The 15606-nt window shown below is 33.6% G+C and overlaps 1 protein-coding gene and 1 non-coding gene across 2 annotated transcripts; both read right to left on the reverse strand.

The window, feature by feature from the left end:
• Window positions 1–364: 364 nt before the first annotated feature.
• Window positions 365–437, reverse strand: TRNAV-UAC. Its single transcript has one exon. It is a non-coding gene; the product is annotated as a tRNA-Val (tRNA).
• Window positions 438–5490: 5053 nt separating this feature from the next.
• LOC124929537 (ABC transporter F family member 3) lies at window positions 5491–14856 on the reverse strand. Its single transcript, XM_047469925.1, has 18 exons — window positions 14482–14856; window positions 13908–14123; window positions 13440–13623; window positions 12697–12905; window positions 12229–12387; window positions 11394–11522; window positions 11216–11317; window positions 10917–11063; window positions 10630–10692; window positions 10120–10166; window positions 9884–9943; window positions 9642–9724; window positions 8870–8964; window positions 7455–7541; window positions 7091–7178; window positions 6918–7003; window positions 6069–6131; window positions 5491–5984 (listed from the first exon to the last, which is right to left on the reverse strand). Exons 1-18 carry the CDS (start codon window positions 14683–14685, stop codon window positions 5859–5861), a joined length of 2148 nt encoding a protein of 715 aa, XP_047325881.1. The 5' UTR covers window positions 14686–14856; the 3' UTR covers window positions 5491–5858.
• Window positions 14857–15606: the final 750 nt, after the last annotated feature.

The following is a 15606-nucleotide window of genomic DNA, read 5'->3' on the forward strand; positions in this document are numbered from 1 at the left end:
TCATTTAAGTAGTGATTGAACTTTCAATCTCATATTTTAAAAGCAAATGCATGTCTTGTAATTTTTCTTATAAACATGGTATTGATTGATATACATATATCTTTGGGCAGCGGTTTTGACAATCAAAGTTGAATAATAAAGGTTATATGGCGTCATGTCAACTGATATATCACAACTTAAGCATCTACATTCCATTGAAAGATATTTGTGTTTTTATTTTTCTAAAACTACCTAAGAATTTATGATTACTCATTTATTTCAATACTTCTTTGATCCAAGATAACTCAATTATATGTTCAACAATTTTTTAGAATATTATCTCTAAGTATAAAATCTAAACAGCTAAAATTAAAAAAAAAATATTTGATGCTGCCCAAGCTCGAACTGGGGACCTACTGCGTGTAAAGCAGACGTGATAACCACTACACCACAGCACCTTGTGTTATCAGAAATTTGTATTGATTCTTACAATTCTACATTATATTTATTTTTAATGCTTTGGAAATTAAAAAAATAATTAATGGGCCTAATTTAAAACAATAAAATTTTATAAATGGATGGGAAGGCTAGATGTGGGTAAGTAATAAATTAATTAATTAAAGTATTATATGTTGAGATTCTTTTTAACGACCAATTTTTATGGATTAGCCGTTCTAAAACAATCTCGACACAAATACAAGATTAAAAATGTCTTCAACAACTTGTTCATCACCGTAATCATAAGGGAATTCACGACTTGAGCGACTACCGCGGCATTTCTAGACATACCTATTAGGTCATATATCTTTGTAAAGGAACATTATTATTTTCTTTTATGAATGAAGTTTATGATTGGTTCATTTATGATTTGCTCATTTATCTCAATAGTTTTTTAGCCTAATATTAAATTGTACTTGTATGTCCAAAAACTTGAGTGGAGACAACTTCAGGAGTTTATGTCATCTTCAATTGTAGCAATATGGACCTTGCTCATCTCGTGAATAACTAGTTCAAATAATTCTCCCCCTATAGAACTCAATTCTAACTTTAATAATACGTGAGAAGACTGCCTCTAAATGTAAAATATTATACTTCGAAGCTAAAATCTAAAATTTGACAAAATTGCATATTAAGGTTGTTGGAATCTTAAACTAATTCATGAAAATGAGAATTTGGATAAATAAATTAAATATAATTTAATTTAAATTAATATAAATTTATACTAAATTCAAATGTGAATTTTGATGAAATATAATGTCAATGAATAAAATATAAGTTCAATGGATAAGATCGAATGTTATGAGTCTAGAAATGTCAAGAGTCTAGGAATGACAACCTCTGAACAAGGTACTCACTCATCTTATTTCAATACAAGCATTATACAAGATATTCTTGTAGATTAGTGAGAAATACATCAAGGTGGATGGGATTACTGTCTACAAACGAAACTAAGAATGATAGTAACCCAACCTAGTACGTGAATTATTTCACGTATTGTAGGTTCTTATGGGTAAGAACAAGTCATTTGTTAGTTTGTGAGACACTATCCCAAATATTTATGAGCAACCCATCCCTATGGTGTAGGATAGCGAGTATTGTAGTGGAAGAAGATGAGTCTAAACTCTTAATGAATCTATAGCTCATGCGTGAGTGGTGTGTTTAACTACAGTACACACTATATAGATTTCACCTATTTGAGTAGTACGATTCCAGTTTCGGGTATTGGGCATACCACCATTTCTTCTTCAAATCATAAACTTACCTTGAATAATATTCTCCATGCTCATGATCTTGTTAAAAATATAGTTTATGTTCGTAAATTCACTACGGATAATTCTGTGTTTGTTGAGTTTGATCATTTTGGGTTTCTATTAAGGATTTTCAGACAGGGACGCATCTAATGAGATGTGATAATCGGAGGGATCTATATTTGGTCACAATTGGGAGTCAAGTGTCGTCTTCTATTTTGTTGCTTTGTCGTCATCTTTGTGTCATAGTCGCTTGGGTCATCCTGACAACTCTAATTTTGAATCTCTTAGAATAAATTAATTCACTATAATAAACATGTTTTTCATATTTGTTCTTCGTGTTCATTGGGAAACATGTTTGTTTGTCGTTTAAGGCTTCTACTTCGATTTCTTTGTTACTATTTGACATTATTCATAGGGATGTATGAACGTCTCTGGTGTTAAGTTTTATGAGGCATAGAAATTATGTTTTGTTTCTCAATGATTTTTCGTCTGTTTTTGTGGACTTTCCCTTTATCTCATAAATCCCAAGTGTTTAGTATTTTTTTGCAATTTCGGACACTCGTCAAAACCCAATTTGAGGGGATATAAAATTTTTTCAATGTGATAATGGGAGAGAATTCAATAATCATTCATTTAGAGAATTTGCGTCCACGCATAGGATGAATTTTTTGTTTCTCATGTCCTCACACTTCATCTCAGAATAGCAAGGCTGGGAAACAGTTCCGTACTATCAATAATATTATTCATATATTACTCACTCATGCCAATATATTCACCTTATTATGGCGTCATGTTCTCGAAATGGCCACATACCTCCCAAATATTCTTCTGTGTAAACAAATGGCATACGTTACTCCGTTACAGCGTTTGTACTGCAAAAATCTAATGTATGACCATTTACGCGTGTTTGGTGTTTGTGTTACCCTCTATTTCCATCCACGATGATTCATAAACTTCTTCCACGTTCTATCTCATGTGTCTTACTTGGATACCGACCGAATCATCAGGGTTATAAGTGTTTTGACATATCAAATGATAAAATCATTATTTGTCACGTCATCTTTGATGAGTCTCGTTTTTCTTTTGTTGAAATCAGTCCCCTCCACATCTCGTAAGATTTTCTCGTATGACTGTGTTGATGGTTTCTTTGAAAGACATAAAGCCCTCCTTGTAAGTGATAAAAAAAACTCAAAGGTATGCAATGATTGTGGGGGACTTTCAATTGTGTTGTCAAATCGGCCACTATTCGGTTGGTCCTCGGTCATGCCCTATTAAATAAATGGTCAATTCACCAACTTGGGTTTAGAGATTCCTCATTTCCTCATCATGTTTTTCGTTTGAAGAAATCATTGTATGGTTTGAAGCAGGCTCCTCGAGTTTGGAACAAATGTTTTACGAATTTTGTGTCCACACTTGGTTTTCTCGGACTATTTCAGATCACTCATTGTTTGTGTTTCGGTCAACATATGACATACTTGTTATTGTATGTTGATGATATAATATTGATGACATCATCTGACTCTCTCTACCGATTCTTCATCTCTAGCTCGAGTACGGAATTTGTTATGAAGGATTTGTGTCTCTTGCATTATTTTTTTGGGCATTTCGGTAAGGTCTCATGCAAATGGTGCGTTTCTCTCTCAACGAAAGTATGCGTCCGAGATTGTAGACAGTGCGGGTATGTCATCTTGTAAGTTGTCAACTACGCTGGCTGATACCACGCCTAAACTTGGGGCTTCAGTCTCTTCTGTTATGTCATATTTTTCTTTGTACCACAATATGGCTGGTACTCTACAATATTTGATGTTTTCCCGTGCTGATATCACGTATGCGGTTTAGCAGGTTTATCTTTTCATGCATGATCCCTGAGAGGTACACATGGAGGCTTTAAAGAGAATTATCTAGTATATTCAAGGAACTATTATTTTGGCCTTCATTTGTCTTCATCCTCTATTACATCCCTCTTGGCTTACACTAGTGATGATTGGAGTGGGTGCCCTGACACAAGTCTTCAACGTTTGGTTATTGTGTCTTCTTGGGAGATAATCTAATCTCTTGGTCGTTTAAGCGTCAAACCACTTTGTCATGTTCAAGTGTCGAGGTTGAGTATCGGGCGGTTGCGAATGTGGTTTTAGAAATTTGTTGGTTACACAATTTACTCCTAGAACTGCATTGCCCGGTTTTTACCGCTACTCTTCTTTACTGTGATAATATGAGTACAATTTTCCTTTTTAGTAATCTCGTTCAGCACCAACGGACCAAGCACACATTGAGATGAACATTCACTTTGTTCGTGAGAATGTCTCACGCTATCAGGTTCGAGTTCTACATGTCCCATCTCGCTTTCAACTTGCGGATATCTTCACAAAGGGGCCGAGAGTTCTTTTTGAAGAATCTCAACATACATCGTCCATTGTGGGGTGTAATAAATATAATCAATTAATAGTTATTTTTAGTTTATCTATATATAGTTGGTCTAATATATTGGAGAATCTCTAGATTAGTGGATATCAATGTTATAATCTTATATATAATTTACAATTTGGAATAAATAGAACAACGAATTGTATTCATTTATCTACGTCTTTCTATTCTTTCCAAATCATCATTTTGCTTTCTCTAAAACATTCTAAATGATTTCTTTCTTGAAACTTTCACCTATCAAAGTTTTTTTTTTTTGTTGGAGTTGGAGAATGTATTGAAAGGTCTAATTAGAGAACTCAATTGTTACTCCATTCACGATGAGCTAGGATGCATTCGTTCAAGACGCAATTAGTGAAAAGGTTCCAAAGGTCGCTAATTTCGCCGATGAATGCAAGTTAAAAAATCACCTGTCTTTTCATTTTTTCTCTTTGGAGAAGAAGAGAATTTTAGTCCTTGGTGTTTTCCAATTTAACCCTGTGCCGAGAGAAAATCACCCGGAACTTATTTTTGATCGATTTTGACTACACACTTTGATTTAAATTTAATCTCATTCATTTTGTAATATTTATGCAACTAAAATGAGATTAACATATTAAAATAATAATTTTCAAAAATCATGATCACCAAATTCATTTGCGTTGTTCAAAAATATCAGTGTTTTACCCAAACTTTGAGTAACTTTAGAATTACTTGATATTTTAATTACAAAAATTGCTTTCTTATTCATTCATTTTATTGGTACATGCTAAGAGGATAAAAAGAATTGCTTAGATTCTAGCCCAAAACTAGAGAAAGATCAATGAGGGCCTAAATTGCAACGAATAAAGAAGACCATAATAAATAATCAATAAACAATAAAAATGCAATATTTATTTTAAAAGTTTTAAATTTGTGTATTCGCATATTGTTGGGTAATTAGATTTTAGAACATATAAAGAGCTCCAACTATAACATCTTTTTATGTTCACACTAAGTTAAACATGCAGGAATAACAGAAAACCCCTGAGTGATTTAAATTCTCGCATTTGCATGATAGGGTTAGGGTTAGAAAAAGCTAGAGCTGTAGAGCTAGGGGTTGACCGGTTGAGTCCAAATGAACCTTCTATTCTAGGCATTTTTTACGTTTCATTTCTCGTCAAAACTAATTACCTGAACCGATCGGTTCTTTGGGGTACCTGAACCGATCGGTTCTTTGGGGTACCTAACCCGTCGGGCACCACTTTAATGCCTACCCACAGTAATATCTCAAACAAAACCCTAGATATTTTATGAAATCTCTACAGTATCTCAAACAAAAATTAAAATATAACACAAATGTTAAACCCTTCTAAAGAGAATCAAATAAAATCTACTCGATAAACAAAGATAAGAGTTGTCACAATCACAGTTTATCACTTAATCAACAATTCAATAGACCACGCTCTAAAAGCAAACAACAGAGAATACAAACAAATAAAAATAAAAAATCCACTGACTTCAAAATTTGCCAGTTTTCACCAACCAACATAATTCAATTATACAAAAATGAGAATTAAAACATTACCTGAATAAAATTTCACAGTGATTTCAGTCACTTGTATAGTTTCTGTAAAGCCTTGTTTGCTTGCCTAAAAGAAAAATCCAAAGATGATCAAGACTCGAATTCTTACCCTAACACAGTTATTGTGCAGTCCGAGTAAAAAAGGGCGTGAAATGGCTGGCTCTCTAAGAAGATGATTGTAAAAGTTTCTTGTAGTCATGGAATGTCCCTTCAAATGGGGCAATTTTTCCATCTGTTACAGCCCACAGCTGTTCGACACTTCCCGATATCAGATGCTCGTCGTGACTCACCTGCAGTATTTTACGATCAAATGAGTTATTAAAACAAAAATCAATAATCCAAAAGGCAGACATATAATGAGGAAAATACAGTACCATGAGAACTCCTCCTTGGAAAAGAACTAGACCCTGAATCAATGCCTCCACAGCATCCAAATCCTGAATTTAAACCCAATTATATCATATCAATCTATTTGGAATATTTGCAAACTTGTCAACAGATAATAATTGAAAGTGATTTTTTTTGGTACGAGAATTGATTGAATTAGATGAAACTGCAAGCTCCTTTGTGATCCACTTTTTATTTTTGGATACTTCCCATTTTTTTCCCTTGCTGTATATATATGGATTGTTGTTGTGTTTTGAAGCTAAGGGTATTTAGGACAAATCACTTCATCATTTTTTTTACTAAAGAACTTTTGGAACATTGGGTTAGAAGTTGAAGAAAATTTCTGGATTGTGATCCAAAATGTAGATTTTGTTGTAATATAATGAACTTGACAAAAACCTATAATTCTTTTGGAAAGCCTTTGTATTTTTCAGATTTCTCATCTTCATGCGGATCCAGATGGGATCACACTTGCAAACTGAACTTGGAGCCTGTTTGGTGTAGTTTTTTTCTTTTGAAAAGGTGAAACACATCATGTAGGGGTCAACCATCAAAAAATCCTTTTAGATAATCTAATTTTTGTTTGATGAAAAAGTGGTTTATATGGGTTAAATGACTAAAATATCATTTGTATTTAATATTTAGATTGATAATTTGAATTAATTTATAAGGAATTATTTGGATTAAATCCAAATAACCCTTCATCAAACAGGGCTTTCGTCAGGTAAGGAATTTATAGGACAATGAACAGATAAGATGGGTAAAATTGAGTAAATGTTTCCTTCTACTGAATTCCAAATGTTAAGAAAATTAATAAAATGATATTCGAAACTTACAAGATGGTTGGACGGCTCATCAAGTAGTAAAATGTGAGGTTTCTTGAAAGTAATTTTTGAAAATGCAACCCTGCTTTTCTGTCCCCCTGTTACATTATCCAAAGAGAGTTACTGCATTTATTGCAGTTATGGAACTGCAATATAAAATGATTGAACGAAACTAAAATATTTACCAGAAAGTGTGTACATTGGCTGGAGAGCAAGATTTCCAGTTATACCAAAAGAACCCAAGTGTCCTCGAAGCTTCTGTTCTGGCACTCCCTGAGAGAAATTCCAAGTGAATCGTTAAACTTTAGGCTAGACCTAATTTACACACATAATATTTCCGATCCACTCATAATTTTATTTTACTTTTGCGACAACGGTTTATTCCCGGAGGAGAAAATGATAATTACTCGGCTAACATGTTATTCAAAATATCTTTTATCCTTGTATATATTTTTTTTATATGTTGGACTTTGTCAAAAATAGGGTAAAGCAATAACTAAGAGTCTAAGACATAAAAATAATTGAAATACGTGTTAAGAGAAGACCTACTGGAAAACATCGCATCATATATAGAAGAGGATTTGAAGTAAGATCAAGCCCATCCACGTGATGCTGACTAAAGACAGCAATACGAACCTGCAAAATATAAGGTGCATCAGATAGTTAGCTTCAGATAAGAAAAAATGCGAACATATCCATTTGTTTGTCTATTAAGCTAAATTGAAATCAATTTTTCATTAATCATTTTTAATTAATTGTCTCCATCTGGAAGCTGCCTTTTGACTGATTATGTTATTACTTTCGTGTTTTCAGTTCACATAAAGTTCTTATATATATCAATATCAAAGCTTAAAAAATAGCAGCAGTATGGGCTACATAACTAGAGCCTAAAACAAGTATAGAGTTTTGAGTAATTCAACTTTAACTTAAAATGTATGTATCTTTTAGGTTTAATATTTTGTATACTCTGTTAACTAAATATAGAAATTGATATGGGTAAATTTGCTAACTTCTATAACAATTGGCTCATTTGCAAAGAATGGGGTCTTGACTGCACATGATTCTTGTCTATTTCGCATTTATGGGGATTTAGCTTTTGCTTTTCAACAATTTGGCAGTCTGGATACTTACTATAGGAATATTTGGCCATGTGGATACTTTTGATTTACCTTTCGCTGATAGCTTAAGTTCTACTTAGCTTTTGGGATCACCGCATGTTGAGGTTTTTTAGCACTTTTACATTCTATTTTGTAAGTGTCGATGAGTTTTTTATTTATTAAAAGAAAGACAATAAATATAAAAACAAAGTGTTTGGGCCTATATCATTGTAGCCTACCAGGACTATAAGCTTTTGATACATATCAGGACTTTCTTTAAGCAATCACATTGAAATTTGTCAAATTGAAAACTCTTGTAGAAATTCTGAAATTAATTGAGCATCTTTGGTTTTAGATTTTGTCACATTGATAAAAAAACAAAAAACAAAAAATGTGTTTGGCTACAATGTTAGTCTAAAAAACTCTAGCATAATCTAAAAATTTTAAGCTTTTCACACAGTTTACACTAGAAAAGTTAAATTACATTTTTCATACCAATACAAACATCACATTCACTTTGGAAATTTTCAAAAATGATTGTAATGGTGACTTTAACAAAATAGCAATTTCCAAAAGAGCTGGTTTATTTGGTAGGTTGTCAATTTACCTATAAGGGAAAATTAAGCATAATCAAGCATTTGAGTTTTGGTTGGATCTGGTTAACTTATACTATTCTTTTTCTAATTGTTTTTTTACACTATTTCTCTTCATTAATATAGTAAGTTAAATATATATAAAAAAGGTAATGAGATGGACGAATGAAATTAACTAAGCTTCTACAAAAATTTGATTTAAAATTACAGAAAATCACTATTGCTAAGCCTAAGGTTCCATAGATAAAAATATGTATATATAGATGATAGGTACCTTAGCTGAACGGAAAACAGTGCCTGAGCTTGGTTGAAGCTCTCCTGAAATTAACTTGAGTATGGTTGACTTTCCAATACCATTTGGCCCAACCACTACAAAACAGTCACCACAAGCAGATCAAGCAAGGCTTGTAGATAACTAAAAGACTGAGTTTTCACATGCTAATTGATGGGTGAGAATAGGGCTCTTCATTCACTATTAAATAAAACTGTACCATAATGGGTTGTTTTGTTATACCTTTTATTTTACTTAGATCATGATCTAAAATTTCTACATTTGTTATGCTTGTGATAAACAGTGATCTAAAAAATAATATATGAAAAATCTCTATACCACCAAATGAAGCAAAGAATTACACTATATATTTGGATCATCATCTAAATAATGTGTATACCAAATGAAGCAACAAAATCACACTGTAATATGCATCATGATAAATAAATAAATAAATAAAAATTGGTCATGATCCAGGAAAAGTCTTATACCAAGCCAAAATTATAAATCAATTTCAATTTGAACTTGACGATTTTCTAAGGGGATAATGATTGTGACAGATTGTGACAAAATACCAGTTTCCATACAGGCCTAATATGCTGTTAGTTCAATTTCATGAAACCATTAAAGACTGAAGCTCATTAGGTCGCATGGCTAACTTATAATTACTCTATTTCTGGCTGCAACAGGAAAGAGACATTATGAGAATAAAAGCAGTACTTCCGAATTCCGATCCTTGCTGTGAACTATAATGCTAAGTTCAAGAGATACTTACTAGCTACGCGACTGTCAAGATCTATTCCAAAATTCAAGTTTTTAAACAGTATAGGTCCACCAGGATATCCAAATGAGGCGTCACTGCAATCATAGAAAGGAAAATCACAGAATGTTCATAAGTTACTTTGTAGACAGTGTAACTATGCTTGCAGATAATGATCCTCATGAATAATAAAATGGAATCGAGAGAACCTTCTATAACAATTGAAAGAACAGTACTAGTCATTCACCATGCCTAACCTGAAGCTTATTATAGGTGGACCAGGTCTGTCATCTGGAGTGGGAAATTCAAACTTGTAGCTGTAACGTGGAGAAAACCAAAAGATTGTTGTCAGCTATTACAAGAAAGAACACAAGAAAAATATAAAACATGCAAACTTAAAACCATCTAAAATCAAATTAATCAAGCTATATAAGAAGACAAGAAATCAAGAATATGAAAGAGGCCAGATAGCAAAGGCATAATAGGTACATACTCAGGGTCATTAATCACTTCATCCACATGTCCCAGACGATCCAATGCCTGTAGATTTCCAAGAAAAAGCCGAAATAAAATCAGCTCTGAACAAAAAAGAATAATTCATAAACAGAAAGTAACAAAACATTTGGTCATGGAGATGATCTTATTAGACCTTGTTTAATTTAGGTTACTTGAATACCTAAGTGGTTATTGCCAAATAACCTTGTTTGATGTAAATTATTGAAAATCCAGTTATTTGGGTAAAAACTAAAAAGACATTATGATTATAAATATATTTTTGTTTAGAGAAAAAGGTAGAGGGTCTTTTGGTTGATGATTTATATGATGGCACTAGTAGATTGTTGATTGGATAGTGGATTATTTGAAACCACGTCAGACAAGGCCTAAGTGATATAACCAGCACATGCTTCTGTAACATTTCGGTAAAATCCAAGTGATAGGGATTCTAGTAAACTAGCAGAGAAAGTACAAACCACACCAATTCTTTAAAAAATAATAAAAGTACCTTAATCCTTGATTGGACAAGAGATGCACGCTTAGCGTTAAACCTGAATTTGTCAATAAAAGACTGCAGAATAAACAAATAATGTAGTCAGCAGATCAAAAATTGTAGTCCTTTCTTGTTGACATGTGAGGAGAAACCTCAAATTTTATACATGATATCTAGATGCAATAGAGAAATATTATTGATAAAAACTTAGCTAGCACCAAATGGCACTCTGCAGTCTTAGGAATTAGGGTTCCATATTTATCTACTTCCGGGCAAAGTCCAATAAGTTATGTGATGTGTACCTGCATATGGGCCCTAGAACGCTCATTTGCCTCAAATGCTTTTTGTTTGTTCTTGAGATTTTCCTCCCGTGTCCTTTCAAATGTGTCATAATCTCCTTTGTATGCAAGCAGTTTTTGTCCTTGAAGATGAAGTATATCAGTGACAACCTAGAAAAACAATCAGATAGATTTCATCAGGAAAATTCTTCAATTTCAATAATGCACAAACACAACCTTGCTCACAGTAATGGTAATCCAAATATTAGAATTCAAATCAACAAGCAACTCAAACAACAATATCTAAATGAACAAGGAATTACCGTGTTGAGGAATTCCCTAGCATGAGAAACAACAATGAACGTTTTAGGCCATTTCACCAAGTACGTCTCCAGCCAAAGAACAGCATGAAGATCAAGATGATTCTGCCAAAAACGGGGATGATTTTTTTTGTTGTAAGAATGTGCATCAAAGCATTGGAAATATTTACATACAACATACCGTAGGCTCATCCAATAATAGCAAATCGGGTTCAATAAATAGTGCACGAGCAAGGGCAATGCGCATTCTCCATCCTCCAGAAAAAGCTTTTGTAGGTTGTTTCTGCATTTCTTGAGAGAAACTAAGACCCTGAAAAAAAATCATGATCAGCAACATATTTGATCAAGGAATAACTCACAGGAAAACCACTAAACAACTACAGAATTAGTTGCTATGCAGAAGAAAGTGGCCTACAACTTTGGGGATACATGCAATTATTGAAAATAATGACAACTATACAGTCCATTTTCCACACGGGATACCATAAATTCAGATATTAGAATTTATAACTCACTAAAACAAGTGTTAGTTCAAACAATTAATATGACTAACAAGTATCATGGAAATTGTTTGTTCAGATGCAAATAATACAAATTTGACGCATCTTTTTTCTTCTGGATGATTTCAGGGCATGAGAGTAGCCTATTTGTTAGTCTCACCTTATGAGGCACGAGATTAGTCTTTCGTGCTCTCAATTTGAAAATAGTACCATTACTTTTTTCAAAAATTAAAATAAAAAATACAAATGTGATGTGACAAAATCCTTTTAATTTAATATCTATAGGAGTTCAACAGCTCTTGGTTTTTTTCTGATTATTGTTCTCCAACTTGCCACGTACATTTAAAATCCTTTGCATGATATTCAAGATCATTTTAGAGAAGAAATCCAGCAGCGATTCTCACAAGAGTGTCAATAGCTTCCTCTCTAAACATGAGCAAGCTCACTCAACAATTATGGTGGTGGTGGTAGCAAGAAAATAGGTGATATACTTGAAAGCATGGAATTAGAACCTACCGCAAGAATGGATGCTGCACGTGCCTCAGCTGTGTCAGTATCAATGGCCTCAAACCGCTTATAGATTTCTTCAAGTCGTTGTCCGATGGCAGTTTTGTCCATCTCTCCATTCACATGCCCGTTACTCTTTTCAGTCTCAGTCTCAAACTCCATATCTCTCTGGAAATAAATGAAAGATGATAATGTGGTTTAGCAAAGATTAGCCATGTAATCCATAAACAAAATCAAAGGACCCCATTTGGAAACACATGGACACAAAAATTATGAATTCAGAAATATATCTGGATGAGATTATGTTTGGAAACTAAACTTAGTCAGACACATATTCATAAATTTATCAGTTGTTTTTCATCTGGATCTGAATAGAGACACATAAAATTACAAGTGTTTTCAATGGGGCCCTTATATGTCTGTTCACACAACCATGGCCACCAATTTTCTTCAAGATAAAAGAATGTGGAAATCTACCTGTAATGCTAGTAGGCGAGATTCTTCTTCCAAAAGCTGGGTTCTTTCAACATCAGCATGTAGAACACATTGCAAAGCTGATGTATCATCACCAACAACTTCCTGTTCAACATGTAATATCTGACAACTATTAGGGATACCGTCAATGGCATGCATGGCCATGTGCCTGAGAAATGTTGTTTTCCCTGTACCATTTCTTCCAATAAGTCCTGCATTCAAAATATAGCACATTATAGGACAGCAGAATGAAAGACGCGATTTTCAATTTCAATGGAAATTAGAAAGCATTTTCTGAAGAAATTTAATATAAGTGCAGCCCAGATGCATATAGTAGTAAGTTTCTACATTTTTGTTTTATTTGATAATACGGCAAACTTGAACCAGTGACATCTGCAACAATAGAAGTAATGACAATTGACAACCGACAACCATACAACATATTATGGATTCCCTTAAACAGGCATTTCTGATACAATGCTAGTCCAAATTGTTGCAGTCTATCCCTTGTCAGTCAGCCAACCCAATTTGACAATTCTAATCTTGGAAAAGGGAATTACACCATAAAGAAGATGGTCAATATCATTAGCAACCATTTGATTGTTATACTCCACATGCTTGTGATCAAAGGTACTAAGTGCTAAAGCTACCGGTACAGGACTATGTCAATCCCTTGGTTAACACATAACTAATCTTGTTAATTTATTCATCACAACTTTAAGCATTATATCACAAATAAAACTCACCATAATGCCTCCCAAATGAAAGTGTGAGACAGCCATCAACTATCAACTCACGACCACCCACAGAGATATTGAAGTTCTCCATGTGAATGTCCTTAGAACCAGCCCCTTCACCATGGTTAACTTTAACAATAGGCATACCAGCCTTAACTGCTTCCATTTCTGCTAAATGCATTAGGTATTGTGCCTGTATGGAGAAGCCAAGGTAATAAGAACAAATGTGACATGAATACAAGCAAGTCCAACACTAGCATAACCAAATGAAGGACATTAAAAATGAAGGGTATGCTAAAATAATTTCCAATATCATCTGGAGGCAAGGTAGCTTTCCAGTAGAAATGGATGCAAATATCACTCATGAACCTTAAACTTTGATTTATGACCCAACTTCAATACTTATGAACTAAAACTTAATGTTGGAATGTAGCCAAACTACAAATAATAAAAAATATTGATTCATTTTTTCTTTACCTCTCTTTGGCGATCATCCTTCCTCTTTCTCCTCTCAATCTTTATTTTATCGCGTTCAGTCAGTAATGGCCCATCAACAGGCTCAGGCTTCTTCTTAGTAACCACTTCATCATCCATTCCATCGAACATTCTTACTGGAGCAGCAAGACTCCTAACTGTTGGCTTAGGTTTAATTAGCCCATGCTTCCCAAATTTCTCAGACAATTTGCTACAGACCTGCCAACATATCATTATTCATTATACTTTACAGAACTGAATCATTTGGCAAGTTCAATCAATGAATTTTCATCATATTTTTCAAAAGTATCCTCCTGTAGCTATTTTATCGGAACTTCGAAATTAGCAAGAAAAGTAAGAAAGATCAGAGTTTGAGGGGGGAAAGGCAGAATGTGATAACTCAACATAATGCTTATACTTAACCAAACAGCAAATCGAATAGAGAGGATTCAACATTTCACTAATAATTCACCGAATCAGATGATTAACTCATCAAATGACATGAATAAACATTCTTTAAGTCAGTTAATCTACAGAAATACAACAACAATAGACCAAAAGTTCAGTTAGTTCATACCGAACGGCACTCGGAGTAGTCAGATACACAGCAAGAATCAACCATGAGCTCACCAAGAGCTTCAAAAGCACCTTCACCATCATCACCGATGTCGAAGTCCTCATCGGCGAGGACATTTATGATATAACTGATGATCGGTTCATCGACATCTAGAACACTTCGACCTAGAACCTCATTGACGACTTTACTCGCTACCTCAGTCATCTTTTAGGTGTCCTTAATCAGATAATCTAAGATGATAAAGAGACGGATTAGGGTTTTTGCCTTCGCTTGAAGAACGGAAGTTCAGAAGCAGCCGCGGGGATGAAGATTGGCGGTAATGAGAGGCGGCGCGGCGCTTTATCACTTGCTCTACTTACATCCACCTTGTTGCAACTTATGCTTAGCTGCTTCTTTCAGCCGTAATTTTTCTTTTTCCCTAATTCTTTTTTTTATCTAAATTATTTTTCATTTGCATCATAAATTTATTTATTATCTAAATATTAATAAAGTTATTAATTCATAATAATATATATAAGTATTTAAAATCAACCAAAATTTTTATACTCACAAAAAAAAAAAAAGGCCTAATTGTTAATTTGAGGCTCGTAATCTCAAATTTTTAGTCATTTAAGACTTTTTCAAATGGACAAAATACTCCTTCGCGTCACGCGAAAAGATGACATGTGCGCGTATTCACGTCAAACTCTAATATAAATAAGTCCGTTAGATTTTCATTTATTGATGAACAATTCTACTTTAGTAGAGCAGTTTTCTGCAGAGTTTCATGGAAAATCCGTCTTGCAAATATTGTCCAGAAATTTTTATAAGATCATGTCAAGAAATTGTTCAACTAATGTAGAACGTGAGCAATTTTCGATGTTAGGCGATGAAATCTTTTCGATATGATTTCATTTATTCACGAACTCATTCTACCTTAGTGGAGCAGCTTTCTGCTGAATTTCATGGAAAATCTGTCTTGCAAAAATATTGTAGAGAATTTTCCATGAAACTCTAGCAGGAAACTGCTCAACTAGTTGAAAGAATCGGTGGCACCAATAGAGACAGGGGTCTAGCTATTTATGACAATTTCGTACAAAAACGGTTTGATATAAATCCTGTGAGGGATTTAAATCACTTTTTATT

Source organism: Impatiens glandulifera, chromosome 3 (assembly GCF_907164915.1).
Source record: "Impatiens glandulifera chromosome 3, dImpGla2.1, whole genome shotgun sequence".
Taxonomy (NCBI): Eukaryota; Viridiplantae; Streptophyta; class Magnoliopsida; order Ericales; family Balsaminaceae; genus Impatiens; species Impatiens glandulifera.

Excerpts from the sequence above, each read along its gene's own strand:
- LOC124929537 (XM_047469925.1), bottom strand. The coding sequence starts at position 14,685 with ATGACTGAGGTAGCGAGTAAAGTCGTCAATGAGGTTCTAGGTCGAAGT. Across the intron at positions 13,624-13,907 it reads AGGATGATCGCCAAAGAGAG|GCACAATACCTAATGCATTT; the intron begins GTAAAGAAAAAA and ends TTCTCCATACAG. Across the intron at positions 12,906-13,439 it reads TTCATTTGGGAGGCATTATG|GACTTATTGGAAGAAATGGT; the intron begins GTGAGTTTTATT and ends TTTTGAATGCAG.